Below are 16684 nucleotides of genomic sequence, written 5' to 3'. Positions count from 1 at the left end.
TCCTGAGGAGGAAAAGCAGTCTTTGAACACGACATGGAGACATCCCAAAGACTAAGAAGCCATAAGACAAAAAAAGGTCAAATATCAAATGTAAACTGCTGTGTGTGTATATGTGTGTGTGTGTGTGTAATGATGGGCAGTCCATGTGTGAAACAGTAAATATAAAACCTCTAATCTTTTTTGGTTCTTAAATCCAGATCCACTCTGGGTTATCATTTATACTGCATTGCCTGTGAGAGTCCATCAGTCATTTTTCTCACTCATACAAGATGATCTGCAGAGCCTCTGAGCTGAGAAAGGCATAATCAAAACCCAGCATCTGCAGATTAAACCCAGGCACATTCCTAAAATGGCCATTTTCTGCAAAGAGAGTACAGAAGACTGGATAGTCTCTGATTCTTTGTGTCTTTGAATGAAAACCACTTTTCTCTGTGGGTGACATGATTATTTTTGCAGTCTGCATGACCTCAAAACTACTGATGTCTCTTGATCGTATCACTGGTTTGTCCTCCATTCCATTTTTTTATCCCTATAATCAAAAGCCACAGTTGCCTCAGACCTTCCCAAATCATAGAATAATTTAAGTGAGGGAGGGAAGAGGCTTGCTTTTTCCAGCCTGACCATTTTTACATGAGCAGGAAAAAGAGGCGTCTGCAGGAAATCTAGCATGTAGCAACATCAGACTGTGCCAAACAGTGTCACCTGGATAGAGTGGACGTAAGTCACGCAAAACAGCTGTCACAGATTTACTATGTCTTGCTTCAGTTTTTCCAGAGCAAAGCGCTTTCTACTACAGCTCATCAACAGCCTTTCTCTGGGCACCTAGGGCAGGGAGTCCAGTACCTTTTATTTGTAACAGCCTCCAACTCAAAAATATTGAAGTCCCAGGTTTCCTCATTATCTAGGAGCTGTGCAATACAGGGTGGAACATCATTGATGGTGTTTGGCACTGGAAGGTGACTGTGGCTCAGGTTCACATCTGTTGAAATGGAATTTGGGAATCAACACATTTCTGGATTATTCCCCCTACACTACTGCAACCCCCTGCAGAATTCCATTTCGAAAACAACTCTTTTTCAAGAAAAACAACCTTTTCCTTACATGAAAAAGTCTGTAAATGCCTATAAATATAAACAGTTTATTACGTTTGAACATTAACCAAAAAGATCAGTGAACATTTCTTTGACAATTTTTTTGCTAACATCTCAAAATGCCTTATTTTAATTATTTGAACCTGCTTCAACTCCAAAATGGAGTTGTTCTGCACTTGTTCTGCAGTCATTTAGCCAACCATTTCCAAAGGCATATATGCCACTGCAAATAAGCCCGAAGCTCTATGTCAGCAGCGTTGACAAAGGAAGTCACACATGCAAAGGAAGTTTAAAACGGTGGCTTACTCTTAGAAAACACATACTCATTTCCTGACAGTCTTCTCAAGCCATCCTGGAAAAAAAAAAACAAGTTTATCATAAGTTTTAGGCAGAGTGACCATGCATCACTAGTTGCAAAAACACTACATGCATTTTCTCTTTAGCTACTATTCCTGGGTACTAAAACCACTGCTCTTACTGCAGCATTATAAGCACCATCCTTGTTTGAAGATTTTTCAAAACAGACATGAAAGGATCCCAAGAAGACTGGTATGAGATCTCCAGAAAGGATGTTATTAACTATACAGTATATTGCCCTCTTTGACCCTTTCTTTGGCACCTGCAGGATTTCATCATTCAAATTAGCCACTATAATTTATTTTTCATTTTCTTTATATTATTTTGGCAGGAATTAGCTTAGTGTACATTAAAAAATGAGTAAATCCTTGATGAAATATAGACAGTCTGTCTGTTGCTGCTGTTACAGGACCAAAGTGAGAACCTGATTAAAGTAACCTCACTCCTACACTGGACCAGCTGTAGAGCAATCCCTCTAATCCCATCTAAGCTTCTAGAGTTTCTAAAAGGTATCTCCTTCAGTATCTCCTGAGACAAATCAGACTGGATGATACAGTTTCTAGTGGCAACCGTGTTCACTTATATATGAGGATGAATGCACCCAGTGGACTGAGTTGTGGGCATATCTTACTACATCTTAGTGCCTACTGCTGATAAAGAGGTCGAAATCCTAAAGTGAAATGGTGATGAATCCCCTTCCCATTGCTTGGGACATTTTAGCACAGCAGAGCGCTGAAGGGTGGTATAGGACACTTACAGTAGTAACTTCATCTTTAGTAATTTTACTCACAGTCATCAGACCTCCAACAAGATCACTTGTGTGAGGATCTTCATCTTTGGTACCTAGCTGAGGGGAGTAAAGCTCTGTTGTCCGCAGGATTTCCAGAACTCTGTCCAAGGCCTCTGCTACTGTGATGGGGCTGTTTTCCTGGGCAGCATTAATTATGTTAATAACCTGAAAGCAGATTAAGGAGGCAGGCAAAGAAAAGTGAATGGCATTTTTTTCTTTTCTTATTACAAACTCTTTATTCTTGACTTGATTATGCTAATTCTCATTTAGCAAATGGAGTGCAAATTCTCCCAACCCTTGAAGTACAACTCTGAAAATGTAAATTTGTGCTCAGATTTCCTGGTATCCATCTACTATTTTTAACTGTCAGACTCCTGGGAAGTGAAAGCAGAAGGGTGTGAAATATCTGAAATAGTTGCAAGTGGGTGGACCAAAAACTAGCAATGTCCCAGTCCTTCAGCGTATCCAGTTCTGCTCTGAAGCAATCATTCAATCCCTAGAGGAAAACCCAAACAAACAAGTAAATTCCTGGATGTGATTCAGATATCCTGACATAGGATGTAAAGCCTTAGTTTTCTCCATGAAAAATAAAGGGCAGAGAGCAGAAAGAGCTTGGTTGTAGAAGAAGAGGATGGCTGTTTGAACCCCCACCTTGTGCCTCAGCCACAATCTGGGAATGCAGCAATGACAGCAGCAGCAAAGGCTGCTCCTGGCTCTGCCAGGACTGAGCAGAAGAAAGCCCCAGTGCTGTCTTCTCCAGCAATCAGGGGCTGTTGCAAGGGCACTACAGGCCTCCCTGCCGGTATGACTGAGGATAAGGAAAAGTTCTTACAGTAACAGTAGTACTGTGAAGTAAGTGCTTGATGAGAGCAAGAACAGATGGGGAGAGAGTTAAAAATGAGGGTGGGAGATACCTGGTGTGTGTTACAAGTGACTATGCAGCTGGTTTGCAACAGAGTTTTGTGTAACACCGTGAACAAAAGACTGCAGGAAAGTGGGGGAAACAGAACATGGTGCAGGTGCTCCCTCCTCTATGTGCTATCTTATAAATATCAATAGCAAGAGCAAAGGTGAGACTGGAAGCACATCCTCCTACACATACACAGCCCAACAGAACAGTGTCCCCTTCCTGCTAGCAGCAGTGCATCTAACAAGGGCACACTTTCCCCCTTTTTCATATTCTTTCTTATGACTAGGATTTGGAATGCAATGATGAGATGTAGAAAGTAGTATGGATAAAAAAAAGTTATTTATATTATACTGTTAAATACAAAGTGCAGGAAACCTCTGGTTGTCTGTTCACCAACTACATACTTCCCTATGAGAGCAACTCCAGACTCTTGAGATTGTGGAAAAGTCAGTGCTCAGGACTCACCTTTGTGATAGGAGCTTCTATGGTCATTGAGTGAATCCTTGCCATTGAAGAGTATCGTCGGGTCTGTAAACTTGGAGCTGCTGTTCAAGAGAGCCACAGACTATAAATCAGATGACAGCATTTAAAGAGCAGCAGGCTGAGGAACAGCACAACATAATCCAGCCTCATGTTCCACTTCTGTATTTCCTCCTGCAGGTTCTTACTTTACTGTTTCATTTCTTGCTCTGTTGTTGACCTCCTTGGCAGCACCCCTTACTTTTACTATCAGATATTCCATGCGTCCTTCACTTTGTAATGAAGCTGTACCTATTATGTTTCCTGCCCAGTACCTGCCAGTTGCTCTTTGATTGCAGTGAGTCTTTGTCAGACATGGCTCCTCCTGTGAGTATGTGTGTAAGTCCCTCATCTTGGTGATACAACTGGTCTAATGAAACCCGTTCCTGCTTCCCATAAGCTGTCCTTCCCGCATTACATAGAGAGGCAGAAAATAATCGCTGCCACCACCGTCCCAGCCCCAGCAACCAGTCACAAATGGGATCAGGAGTAGAAGTACTGCTCTCAAGTAGCCAGCAGCAATAAATCCCTTCATATTCAACACTAATAAAACAAAAATACTGGTTCAAGAGCACAAGGTGAAGCTTTCTGAGGGAGGTGGCACTAACGCTTCATCACACACTTTTAGAAGGCTTCTCCTATCCCTTGGCACAGCCACTCCTCTCTATGAAGGCACTCTGCACTGCCATGCATCATATAGCGATGCTGGTACTCGTGGCTGAGGCACTGTTTTGCAAATTAGAAGAAAGAAATTTTGCAGCAGTTATAAAAAGATGGAGTAATTTCTCTTTAATCAGCTATGAATCTGGTTCATCTTCTGCAGTTTTATTGCCTAGGCCAAGTCTGTTCTTTCTTTATTTGTAAATATATATATATTTATAATATTATATATCAATGTATAATAATTCTTGACAGTTTACTTTCTTACCATCACTACTTTGAGATGTTATTGACTTAACATCAACTGAGTCTTTCCTTCTGTTCTTGCATTTGTAGGAATTGGATTCTGTAAATACAAAACAAAAGCTTTAAAAATGCATCAAGTAAAACATCTACAAAGCTTCTTCCATCTAAAGTTATGAAAATTTAATTACATGATCTTAACAATATGACATAAGCGGGGGAAATACTGTAATCTCTGCACATCAGAACAAGGAACTCAGTGTCTATCAATTTAAAGCAACATGTCCGAAGTCACCTGGAAAGGTGTTTCACAAGGAAGTCAAGATGCCTTATGGAATGGGAGACTTGCTTCACCTAAGTTTAGCTTCCTAAAAGCAGCAGTCTTGCAGGCTGTTGATGTCTAGGGTGGTTATCAGAGAACCTGCTTCAGGACAGATGTCTCAGGCAGGTGCATTGAACCCCTCCTGCAAGGCCCTTTTGCTTCCCATCAGCCACTGAACAAGACTGAGTTTAACAGCCTAAAACTTTAGCCAAGTGAGGAAAGTCCCATCTCGGTCTACACTGTTCGAGCCCAAGCATAATTCAGACTCAGACAGCTTTTGCTTTTATTTGCAGTAATTTTTTGTGCGCTGTGTTAAAGAAAAATCTAGCATGCTGAGAATGATTATAAACAAGCAGTTTGGTTGCTGTGAAAATTAACCATGCAAAAAGCTGTTATTCTTGAAACTAATGTTTGCTAAAGCAAGAGAAATTATCACATCCAGCCAAATTCAAAAGCTGAATGAAATACCAGGAAAGAGCCTCAAAAAAAAAAAAAGTGGTAAAATTTAATTTTCCTCCAAAACATTACAATCTTCAGTTCTCCCTACTGTTGAAAAACAACAACCATGCATCTATTCACCTCTTTGCAAGAGTGTCTGAAATGCCACTCAAGGATCAGAGACCCTAGTAAGCTTTTAAAAGCAGATAAAACCATCTGAAGAATCAGAAATATCATGACATTGATATTCTTAACATAAAGACCATGTCACAAGACAGGATGTAGGCAGCCTGTCTTTAGCAAAATAAAATGTTAATATATGATTCTCCAGAATTAAAAGTCTGTCCATCTTAAAAATTACTGAAATACAGTTTCTGTCTTAATTCTCTTTTTCTACTACAGATTTATAAGATTGCTTAGGTCTTCTTATTTTGCTGTAGTCCAAACTGGAGAAACTGAAAGCATTTTCCTCTGTTGACATCTAAGAGCAGGGCATAACTAATGCATGTTAAATAATTTTATTTATTTATTTCATAGTACTCCTCTTAGAAACCCCATTCCTGCATTAACATTTGGATTAGTTTATCATAAGGCACTAGAGTGGGAGCAAGGATTTACACATAAAGATAGCTGTGAGTGGCTATAGTTGACAACTCTCCTTGTGTTAAATGCCAACTAGCAAGTCAGAAATTTTGCTAGTGCCACCCCAAGAGTGACAGGCACCTAAAAGCTACTCTCTGCCATTCTACAATTTCATCTGTAAATAATTCAATGCCTAAATAAAAAATTTTTCTTTACCTAGTGAGCAGAATATCTCATCATCCAGATTTGGTACAAATCACACCATCACAAACAGCACAATATCATGGATTACTTTTCTATGCTCATCACATACTGGTATATGCCCATGGATAAGTTCTGGAAATTTATTCTTGGAGCACAGCCATGGACCTCAGGGAAGGATAACCTACGTCACATGCTCTAAGTTTGTCTGCGTTCACTGCACCTTAGTCATCAACATGGCATCAGTGGGATGGGGCTTCCAAGTCTTGTGTAAATCTGTCACAAAAATGAGCAAACCTAAAATATTAGTAAGCTAGTAAAAATGCTTTAACTAGTAACAGTTGTCCTTTGGCTTAATTCATAGGCTTTCTCACCTTCTTGTTTGCAGGAAAGAAACAGTGAGAAGAAAATCTGCTTTTATTACAGGGACATGGGAGTAAGCAGTTTAACATACTGTGGATCAGTTCTAATGGCAGCAATGGGAATGAGAGCAGCCAATTATATATTGTCTCTTCTTCCCCCTGCTCACTGCTGTTTGGCATCACAGAGCTCTCTGTTGTGTGTATGCATCCTGGGCTTCTTGAAAAAGTAGGAGATGTTAAACAGTCATTGTTTAACATTTGTGGTATGTTATATCCTCTTCCCATGTGAAAATCAGAAGCTGCCTGACATTGCACAGCAATGTTGTCCATCTTTCAAAGCAGGAATAGCCTCAAGTGCCAGAAGGTAATAGTGCATGAGAACCTGTTCACTCATAGTAAGACATGAGTGCTGCGTCTGTCTGAGATTACTAGAGTCACAAGCTTAAAACTGGCCTTTGCTGCTTCCTCCTTCAGGCAAAAGTGTTATTGCAAATACTACACAGCACTGGAAGAAGGGATTATCTATCCCCTTATGCTCCACACTTTTAGTCAAAAGCTGTCTGCAGAAGTCCATGAGAGCTGGAATGTGCTGTCCGCAAGTAAGTAAACCCACCTGAGACACAGGGCAGGGGTTTTGCAGACATCCTGCAACAACCCACCACTGACAAACTGACTAGCTCAGGCCTGGACACCTCAGACAACTATCTTAGCCCTGTGCTGGGGCCAAACCAGTGGCCTGCTGACAGGTCCTAAACTTGGAAACACTAGGGCAGGTGTGCTGGCACAAATCAGCACATTCCACATTTCAAACACAAAGGGCTGCCAAGGTACACCAGCCTCAGGATCAGACACAGTGTTTTAATACAATGAAGAGCAATGCATCCTAACTTCAAATGCACAGCAAGAGCTCTGCACAGGAGACTGAATTATTGTTGATTATATTATTACTGGTTATTGATTATGGATTATAAATGCAATTCATGGTGCAACATCAGTGGCAGCTGGCATCCGTCACTGACCATCAGCTCTGACTACTGACTGGACAGAGGGAAAGAACCCTGCCATGACCTCCAGCACAGCAGCATATAGAGGTAAAAGTATTCTAACCTGATTGAGAATTGTCTCCTGTGTACTTCTCTTCATGGTGACTCTTGTAGACCTGAAGATTGGAGTAAAATATGTATGTAAGGCAGAAGAATACAAAAATAAACAGGCTACATTCAACACTGTTCTTATCCAGAATTTTCCATTCAGTTGTTTTTAAAAAGAAGGTGTATGGCAAAGACTCTTCTTTAGGTGCAGTTAGATGTAGAGAAATAATATGAAAGGAAACGGATATGTCATGCAGATAATTGCAGATACAATAGTGCTTTTATATACTAAGTTCCTGTTTAACGCCTGTGTTTGCAAGAGAACGGATATTCTTTTTAGGTATTGTTTTAAGTGCAAATTGCATATGAACCTGAAAAAATGAAATGCAAAAAATAAAAAAATCCCAAAATATTAATTTTTGCACTTTAAAGAAACATTTTCTTAGCACTATCTAAGCTAATTTTGCATGTATCCTTTCATAGGTCACTAATAAACTTGACTTCAGAAAACTCAGTTATAAAAACAACTCTCTGGCAAATGAGAGGTAGAGGTAGGTGTCATTCATCAGAACTTTATTTCCAAGTAATTTTTAATCATTCTCATGAAAAATTTTAATTATTTGTGCTTCTGAGAGAACTTCGGTAGCCCCAACAACAGGTATTCCAAGCTTTCTTAAAATTTACATAGGATATTTCCATCATCTTAAAATTTACACATATTGCTTGGACTACAATAACACAGATTAATATTCCTCTGCTTTTCCATTCTGCTCAGAAAAAAAAGCGGTCTCCAATTAATGGCAATTTAATACCTGCTAATAACTTCACCCTTTCCTTTGTTACATGGTTACAAGAAAGTATTTTGCTGTTAATAGGAAACCTGAACAAAAATGTCAGTTCCTCAAGTCTTCCTTCTAAAATTAGCACATTATATATTTCATTAGAGCTAACAGAGACACTGAGAAGGACTAAAAATAATGCATTACTTTTTTTACTTCAGTCACTAGAGAAGATACACATACTCTCTGTATACACATACTCTGATACACATCCTCTTTTCTGTCATTCTTGCAGACACTCTATCTTTTTTTCCTCTTTGCAGTGGAGGGGAGCAGGTAAAGAGGGTGAAAGGAAAAGAGAAGAAAATGGAAAGGAAAAAACCCATAAAATTCAGATATGGTTTTCTGTAATGAAGGAAAAAAAAAAAGAGGAGAGGGAAATCCTGTGCTCATGTTCCATATAAATTTTGTTCAAGGGAACATAAGAAGTGACTCTTCCTCCAAAAATAAATTTTAAACACTTCTCTTGTAACCTGGCAGAAACTCAAAGAGAAATGATCTTGTACATACAGAGTAAGATTAAGGAATCTCATCAGATATGGTGCAGTGTGACACAATGCATCTGAACTGCTCATTCTGGTCCCAACCTGGAGCTTCTCTCAGAGCCAATGGATATATATCTCTGTCTACTGCACAGCTGGCAGAAACATTGGCACAGTCCTCCAAGTGCTCTACTAAAAAAATAAACCCACTTTTATGTTCTGAATACTTCTCTTCCCCTTCTGCAGGCATGTCCTGAAAGAGCCGTGTAAGGTAAGTTATGAAGGTAGTCACACAGTTAATCTTGGGTCAATATGTTCTTAAGAGGAGAAACAACACCTTTGTTTTAAATTTATGAATGTGCAAACACTGGACTCAATCCTGCCAGGTCTCAAATTGACAACAGCAGCATTAATAATTACCTAGGCTGCAGCACATGGAAATAGTCACATGAAAGTCAATCCCTATTCATAAATCTTCACTGTAAGAATGCTTAATACTCTCTTACATAAATTTTTTCCATGCATAAATCTAGCATACTAAATTTTTGTATGTTATAAATCTGGCACAGAAATACATGAAGGTTTCTGCACAGTGATCCCTAATAATACTATGATATCCCTTACAGAAGCTGTTGGTAATGGCAAATATCTACTTTTGTTTAAGGTGAAACAATGCATAATGTGTAAGGATGTTTCAAAGTCAACATACATTGTCTGAATGCTGAAATCCAGCCATTTAAAATTATGACAATGCATTTGCATCAAAATTTGAATCATGACAGCTTTTACTGCTCTGTAACTAAATAAATAGTTTGTTTGATTTCCTTTTATCCTACCATAAAGATTTATCTGTGGCTTGAAAAAGAACCTAATTTTTTTAGGGTAAAGAAATGTTCTACTGCTGCAAGTATTCAGGCATGGATTTTAGGAATACTGCAGTGTCCAGTATCTCCTACAGGCAGGAGGTATTTCAACCACAGAAGTGAAACAGAATAATTACATAGCTGTGTTGGATGCACCTTGTTTTTTCCCCAAGGGACCTTACATTTCCATACACCATGCTTTCTGTTAGGCTGTGGTCTTTAGCCTTTGTGGCAGACCTCTATATCTGTGGAGAACCTTTCGACGGCCATATTCCCTGGGATTACCAAATGTGTAAAGCTCCCTAGACTATCAAATTTGTGCTCAATTCACCAGTAACTGCTTATGAATGAATACTAAAAAGACATGAAGGGTGGTGCTTTTCATCAGTGCCAGCAGTACAGAGAATATAAATGTCGCCTTGGACACAAGTTGTCAGATAAAATTTGTTTCATAAGTTCCCTTGTTCTCATTGACAAGGAGGGGCTGATAGGGCAGGGGAAGTTCAAGGACAGCCTGGGTATCCAACCATGAAATGGAGAAGTTCAAGATCCTCAGGACAGTGAGGAGGGCACACAGCAAGCTCACTACTCGTTGGAGGAGGGCCAGAGGAGGGCACAGAGATGACCAGAGGGCTGCAGCACCTCTCCCATGTGGAAAAGGAGAGAGCTGGGGTTGTTCAGCCTGGAGAAGCGGCGGCTTCGGGGAGACCTTGCAGCACCTTTCAGTACCTAAAGGGGCCTGCAAGAGAACTGGAGAGGGGCTTTTCAAGGGTGTCTAGTGATAGGACAAGGAGGGACAGCTTCAAACAGAAAGATGGCAGGTTTAGATTAGGCATCAGGAAGAATATTTTTACTGTCAGAGTGGTAAGGCATTGGCACAGGTTGCTCAGGGAAGTTGTAAATGCCCCATCCCTGGAAGTGTTCAAGGTCAGGTTGGATGGGGCTTTGACCAACTTGGTCTAGTGGAAGGTGTCCCCTGTGGCAGGAGGCTTGGAACTAGGTGATCTTTAAGGTGCCTTTCAAGATAAATTAGTCTGTGATTCTTACTGGCTTAGGCAGTCCAATAAACTGGGCAAAGAAAACCAGAAAAGGACTTTTTTCTGTATTCCAATGAACTGGGCAAAGAAAACCAGAAAAGGATTTTTTCTATATTCCTACTGCTGTTTTTTACAGAAGGCTGCAAATTTGTAATTGTGTTATACTCATTATCTTGCAAAAAGAGTACAGTATCATATCTACACTTCTCTGTACCAGTCTTTCAGCTGTGTTTTTTTTAAAGAAAAAAAGATCAGATTGTATCTCACTTTCAAATCAAAGCAGCTATAAATGAAAAAACAATGAAGAGCTTTAAACAATTAATTAAAGAGAATACATTAGAATACATAACTTTATCACTGCTTCTGTTACAAAACTCAGTTGCAGTCTAGCCTGAGATTTTAAAAAATACTGTGACTGTAAATACTTTGCTGCTAATACTAAAACCCATGGTTAATTCAAAGATGAGGTCAGTTTACAGTATTATGAGTCTTACTTTTCAGTGATAAACCTTCAAAGTTCTTCCAAAAGTTATGCAGTTTTCTTCCTTGACTACCTGCCTCCACAAAACTTATGCAAGGAGGATAGTTTCAGTGGGCAAATTTTACAGACTACCACCTATGAAATTCTTCCAGTAGTAGTGGTATTCCAATAATGTGTTAATATTCAGTATTGTTCTTCTAAAGAAGGGACAACTAGACATACTTGTGACTTTCTAAATACTTTTTCTGCATAAGTGTCTTTACCTATATGAGGTGTAAAAGCACATAAAAGTCTCAATAAAACACATAACCCCTTCCAGAAACAATATGGAAACATATCATGTTTCTCAAGCACATCCTTGGCCTAAAATGTTGCCAGCCACTTCCTATTTCACCCTTACAGACCACAAGCTAAAGACAGATTTCACTCTTTACTCACAGAATTTCAGACTTCTTTACAGGGCATGTGCTAGAGTATTTTTGGAGCAAAGCATGTGATATGATCATTTGCCTCAGACACTGTCAGCAGGTGGACAGCAGGAGCAGATTACAGCAAACAGCTCCCCATACGACCAGCTTGTTGCAGGACCAGCTGGTGTGGATGAGTGCCTGGATTGCAGAGACCTGGGTCAGCTGCTGCTGCTGGTTTACTTGGGTTATGGCTTGAATGACAGCCCTCCAGAACACTTGTTCTAATGAGTGTGTGAAGTCTCAGGTGCTGCATGAAGGCTACACTTTATTTAAGAACAACACATTTGCAAGCCTTATGACTGCTGAGCATAGGTCATTATTAGGCATAAATACACCAGATAGACTGTCAAGAGCAGGTCTAGAAAGAAGGCCCTGAACTCCCTTTGAACTATGGTCTGTGTTGCTCCACGGTATCATGGACTCAACTGTCACATTCATGCTCCAGAAAATTAAAGCCTTTCTTCCTCTACTCAACAGTCCTACAGAATGAGAATAGCCGATGCAAATGCTGAAGTTTTCTTGCATGCTCCAACAATCAATGAGAATCTCATTGTAAATATAGATTACATCTGCTTGCAAAAATTGATAAGCCAAAATATATTATTTTACTAAAAGCTATGAAAATTATCACATGAAAGAAATACAATACCTGTTTGTTGTTTTCGTTGGTACAATGCAGCCTTTTGAGGGACACAAAGTGTCTTATTTTCCTAGCAACAGAAATAATCACTTGTTACCATATCAAATGCTAAAGAGAGAAGTGAAGTGATACACTGCTATTTTCTATAGCAGAGATCTCCATGCCCTCAGGAAACCAGATACCAAACCCAACACCAGCGAGATGACTGGGTGACCAGCACTTCTTCAGCATTACAGTGATGTTTTTGTCCCAGGACACGTGATCCTTTTGCTCCTTCAGGAATTCTCCTGCACATCTGGGAGCTGAATTTGGCAATGTGCCGATTCTACACTGCAAAGGTGGGAGCATGTGCAAGCACACACACAAACAAGGGGATTGCCCAGCTGCTAAATACATGGAGGTTCATGCCAAACTTACAGATTGAGAAAGCAGAAAGAAGGCCCTAAAAACCAGAAAGCAGGTATGTTCTGGACAAGTTAGTTACCCTCCTTGTCCTATCACAGGTGTTATCTTCACATGCTGCTGGATACTGTCTCCTGATTTTCTTCTTGCGTAGTAAACTCCTTGCCATTCCTAAGGAAACACACACAACAGAGACAGCATCTAAGAATATATAGCTTGCAGTCAAATCTTCATTTATTATTGCATAATCCTTACATAGTAAATTGTTACATTTTATTTCATGGTTGTCTTTTCTAAAGTAGTATAAAATTTATTACTAGAGAATAGCACCTTTAACAGTCATTTGCTAACATAAGGACAGGGTAACTATGTTTCTCTTACGAGAGTGCATGCAACTTTTACAAAGAACTTCAGGAATCATCTACTTAGAGGGGTTACAAACATTCTTGCTAGGTACCACCATAAGCAGCAGTGGTTGCAACACATCCAGATGGTACCTCCCTTGGGACCAGCAGAAACAAACTGTACTGAGCACCATTCAGCTTTGAAGTTGTCGGTTGCCAAGCAATATGTATGCTAAATTTCAAAAATCCTTGACCTAAAGATGTCCTTCAACTAACCTCAAAGAAGAAATATTTTTAAGGAGAGAACTACATGGCAGCAGAGTAGGATTAAACTGGAAAATGGGTGGAAGATACCTTTGAGTAGCAGTGCGAGCTGCTGGGCAGCCCATATAAATGAGGAGGAGTGCAGCAGGAGTGGCCTGCAGGTCAACTGCAGACAACTCCAGACAGTGACTCCAGATCATTGCTGGAAGTGATTCAAAGGTTCAAGAACTCCCCAAAGTTCTTGAAGCAGAATGTGAAACAGGGAAAGGTACTTCTGCAACCTGTGGGAGATGGGATAAGAGACTGTTGCTTGGATTAGGGGAACGTATTGCCAGGCCCATCACCACAACAACAGGAGTTCACAGGGCTCTGCAGATAGAATTCTAACTGTAGTTAGAAAAACAAACCCCACTGAGTGCCAATACTTTTTGGTGCTTCAAGTATGCAGTCAGTGAAGGCTCTGCAGTTTGACAGAGCAGTTAAACCTTTGGTTGGATGATTCAGCCACCTGAGAGACTGACTGAGGGACAAATATTACATTCCAACTAACAAAAACTCCATGGGCTATAAGCAAAATAGAAACAGAGAAAACATTCTGATACTGATCTTAAGCCAACAGATCAGTAGGAGTTCAGTCAGATCCTAAAAGCAAAGCTAATGAAATCTGTAGTCACTTGTCTGTGACATGGGCTGTTGTGGTCCTTAGACATCTAAGGAGCAGAATTGTGGTCTTATATGTACACTCGTGAAGAACACACCTTGTGTTCTTAAACCCAGAATGATGAAAAATAATGCAGAATATATAAATAAAAAATAAAGCAGAATCTATAGCAATGAGATTGTTTTATTTGCTTACCTTTCCTTTTTTAATGAATGTGTTTATGTTGTCTAAAAGATCTGCACAGTTTTTATCGCTTTTAGGTAATTCAGTAAGTTCCTTGCCAATAAGCTCTCCCTTGCAGTATCCCATCATCTGTTCAAAGGCTGGGTTAACATACTGCCAAGACAAAAGTACCTTTTGTCAGTATCTAAAGAAATGTACTTAAAGGATAATTACTCACATTAAACTATTGAAGTGTGACAAGTTATATGGCTAAAACCACAACCACACATCCCTACAATTAGGTGTTTATCATATAAAAATACTATGTGATGGTGAAACATTTTATTCAAGTAAGAAGCCAAACACAGCAAGCAATATGTAACCTCCTATCAGAAAGCACAGAAAGAGAATAATACAGGTTTTACCATAGACAACATTACTGAAAATTATAATCTAAATACAGTTACTGAAGGAAAAGTCTTATTCAGCAGGTGTCAGTGTGCATCATCCAAAAATTAGGCACTTAATTCCACAAGGTTTTCTAATGGGCAACAAAACTAAAATACTGAAATAGAACAGGAACTACTGTGCAAAGATCTCTTTGGGGTTCTTCTTTTCCAATTCTATAAAATAGTTAAAGTTTCCCCCCCTACCTGAATGACATGATCTTCACTGGTTATTTCTACAGCTTCCTGACAATGGTCTAATGCCGTAAACACTGCATTACAAGCTCTGAAATTAGCAAAGGATTAGCACATTAGTTTTATTGTTAGAACATTTTGTTAACTATAAATACATTATGAAATTGTACTTATCGGTAGATGAATCACAAAGTTGCAGTTGTTTTGACTAAACCATGTCACTATCTTCAGTATGACTTTTTTCAGAACATCCAGCCTCAGACAGCCTTGTTATCATGTTTTTACTGCAGATCACATTGTAAAAGTGCTTATAGGCACTGCAGCATCTTAATAGTATATTTTTATCTACATACATGCTTTAAACAGCGGGAACTAACAATTAGCAGTAAAACTAACATGCTACTGTTACATCAGAAAGTTTTGTGATCATTAAAGATTAGGAACACAAAAATCATCATAGCAGATATATACAAAGTTTTCAATAAGCAAATGGATTGGCACTGTCAAAGAAGCTGTAATACAACATAGTTAAAGGAAACAATCTAAGCCATCTCAAAGTTCTAGTCCAAAAAATGTCAATTTTCCTGCTCCCAAATAATAATGCAATGACTTGATTTCCATACATCCTGATTTTTAAGGGCCAAAATGATCTTTATTACCCATTTTTTTTCAAGGTTATCCTTGAACTAATGCATGAAAACAAAAGCCTTATCTTCTTGCTACAAACTTTAAGTCGCTTAAATTATGATTTACACAAATGGCCTTAACATAAGTATAGGCTCCTAATGCTAAGGAAAAAAAGTATATCTTATAGAATCACAGGATGGTTTGGGTTGAAAGGGACCTGAAAAAAGATCTCTTTCCAACCCCGCTGCCATGGGCAGGGAAAGTGCATCATACTAAAAGAAACAACCTGGCATACTGGCTTTGATAGATGTCAGTATTTCATCTTTGATTTGGACTAAAGACAAACTAATTACCTTTTATATGCCTCTCACTGCAGGGAGCAAATATGCATGAACATTCTTGTATACAGTTATTACTTAAAAGAAACATCTTGCTCCAAGACTGAATAGTAGAGTTTGAGTTAGTACCAATGACTAGAGAACTAAGAAATACAGGACGTTTCTACTTCCGCTTATCATGGAATTAACTCTAACCCAAATAGGATGCATGAAGAGATATACACAGAAACACTGACATGTAGCTGCATTGATGAAGATTTCTAGACAAAAAGTGATATCCAGAAGATGACAGAAGTATTTCAATTCATATAATAAAAGGAGCTTTTACAAGTGATTTTCCAGCAATCCAAGCTGGTTCCCAAGTGTGATTTTGTGCTGTGTGAAGTAACTGATTTATCTCAGTGACAGATTTATCTCAGTGACAGCTGCAAACAAATGTCATTACAAATGTACACTTTCTGTATGAAAACATACAAGTATGTTTTCACTATTCAAGCCTTAGTATTTTCATTTGATCTGGCAATCAACCCAGCAAAATTACAAGCTCATATCCTCTTTGATTGACACACAGATGTCCAACCAATTTTCAAATCAGAAGCAACAATGCGGAGAAGCAGAGTCCCTGCTAGGAAAGGAAAGACATTTCTGACTACTGACATGACCGTATCTATTTTCTTGGGCTGGTTCTACTCTTTCATCATGTTTCTCTTGTGTCTGAACACTTGAAATATCCCGAGTTTAATTCCATAGACTAACTTTCTGCATTCTCTTCCCTTTCACTGTTACAAAGCTGTAGAGAAGACCTACAGACCAGCAACAAGTGAGACAGACATACAGTACAACACTTTTTTACCCACTTAATTAAAC

The 16684-nt window shown here is 39.1% G+C and overlaps 1 protein-coding gene across 1 annotated transcript in view; it reads right to left on the bottom strand.

Moving 5' to 3' along the window:
- The window catches only part of PDE8B (phosphodiesterase 8B), a 70636-nt gene that overhangs the window by 7490 nt on the left and 46462 nt on the right, over positions 1–16684 (bottom strand). The window contains exons 7-16 of the mRNA XM_051788098.1: positions 14865–14943; positions 14245–14385; positions 12863–12951; positions 12388–12448; positions 7583–7634; positions 4596–4673; positions 3614–3693; positions 2239–2403; positions 1398–1443; positions 844–979 (exon numbers count right to left, since the gene is read on the bottom strand). Coding sequence (XP_051644058.1) covers positions 844–979; positions 1398–1443; positions 2239–2403; positions 3614–3693; positions 4596–4673; positions 7583–7634; positions 12388–12448; positions 12863–12951; positions 14245–14385; positions 14865–14943 — 927 coding nt within the window. The remainder of the gene's footprint in view (positions 1–843; positions 980–1397; positions 1444–2238; positions 2404–3613; positions 3694–4595; positions 4674–7582; positions 7635–12387; positions 12449–12862; positions 12952–14244; positions 14386–14864; positions 14944–16684) is intronic.

This window comes from Manacus candei, unplaced genomic scaffold, assembly GCF_025592945.1.
Source record: "Manacus candei isolate 608988 ecotype Guabito, Panama unplaced genomic scaffold, ASM2559294v1 h1tg000024l, whole genome shotgun sequence".
Taxonomy (NCBI): Eukaryota; Metazoa; Chordata; class Aves; order Passeriformes; family Pipridae; genus Manacus; species Manacus candei.
The sequence above is the reverse complement of the archived record's forward strand: the minus strand, read 5'-3'. Positions and strand labels throughout refer to the sequence as shown.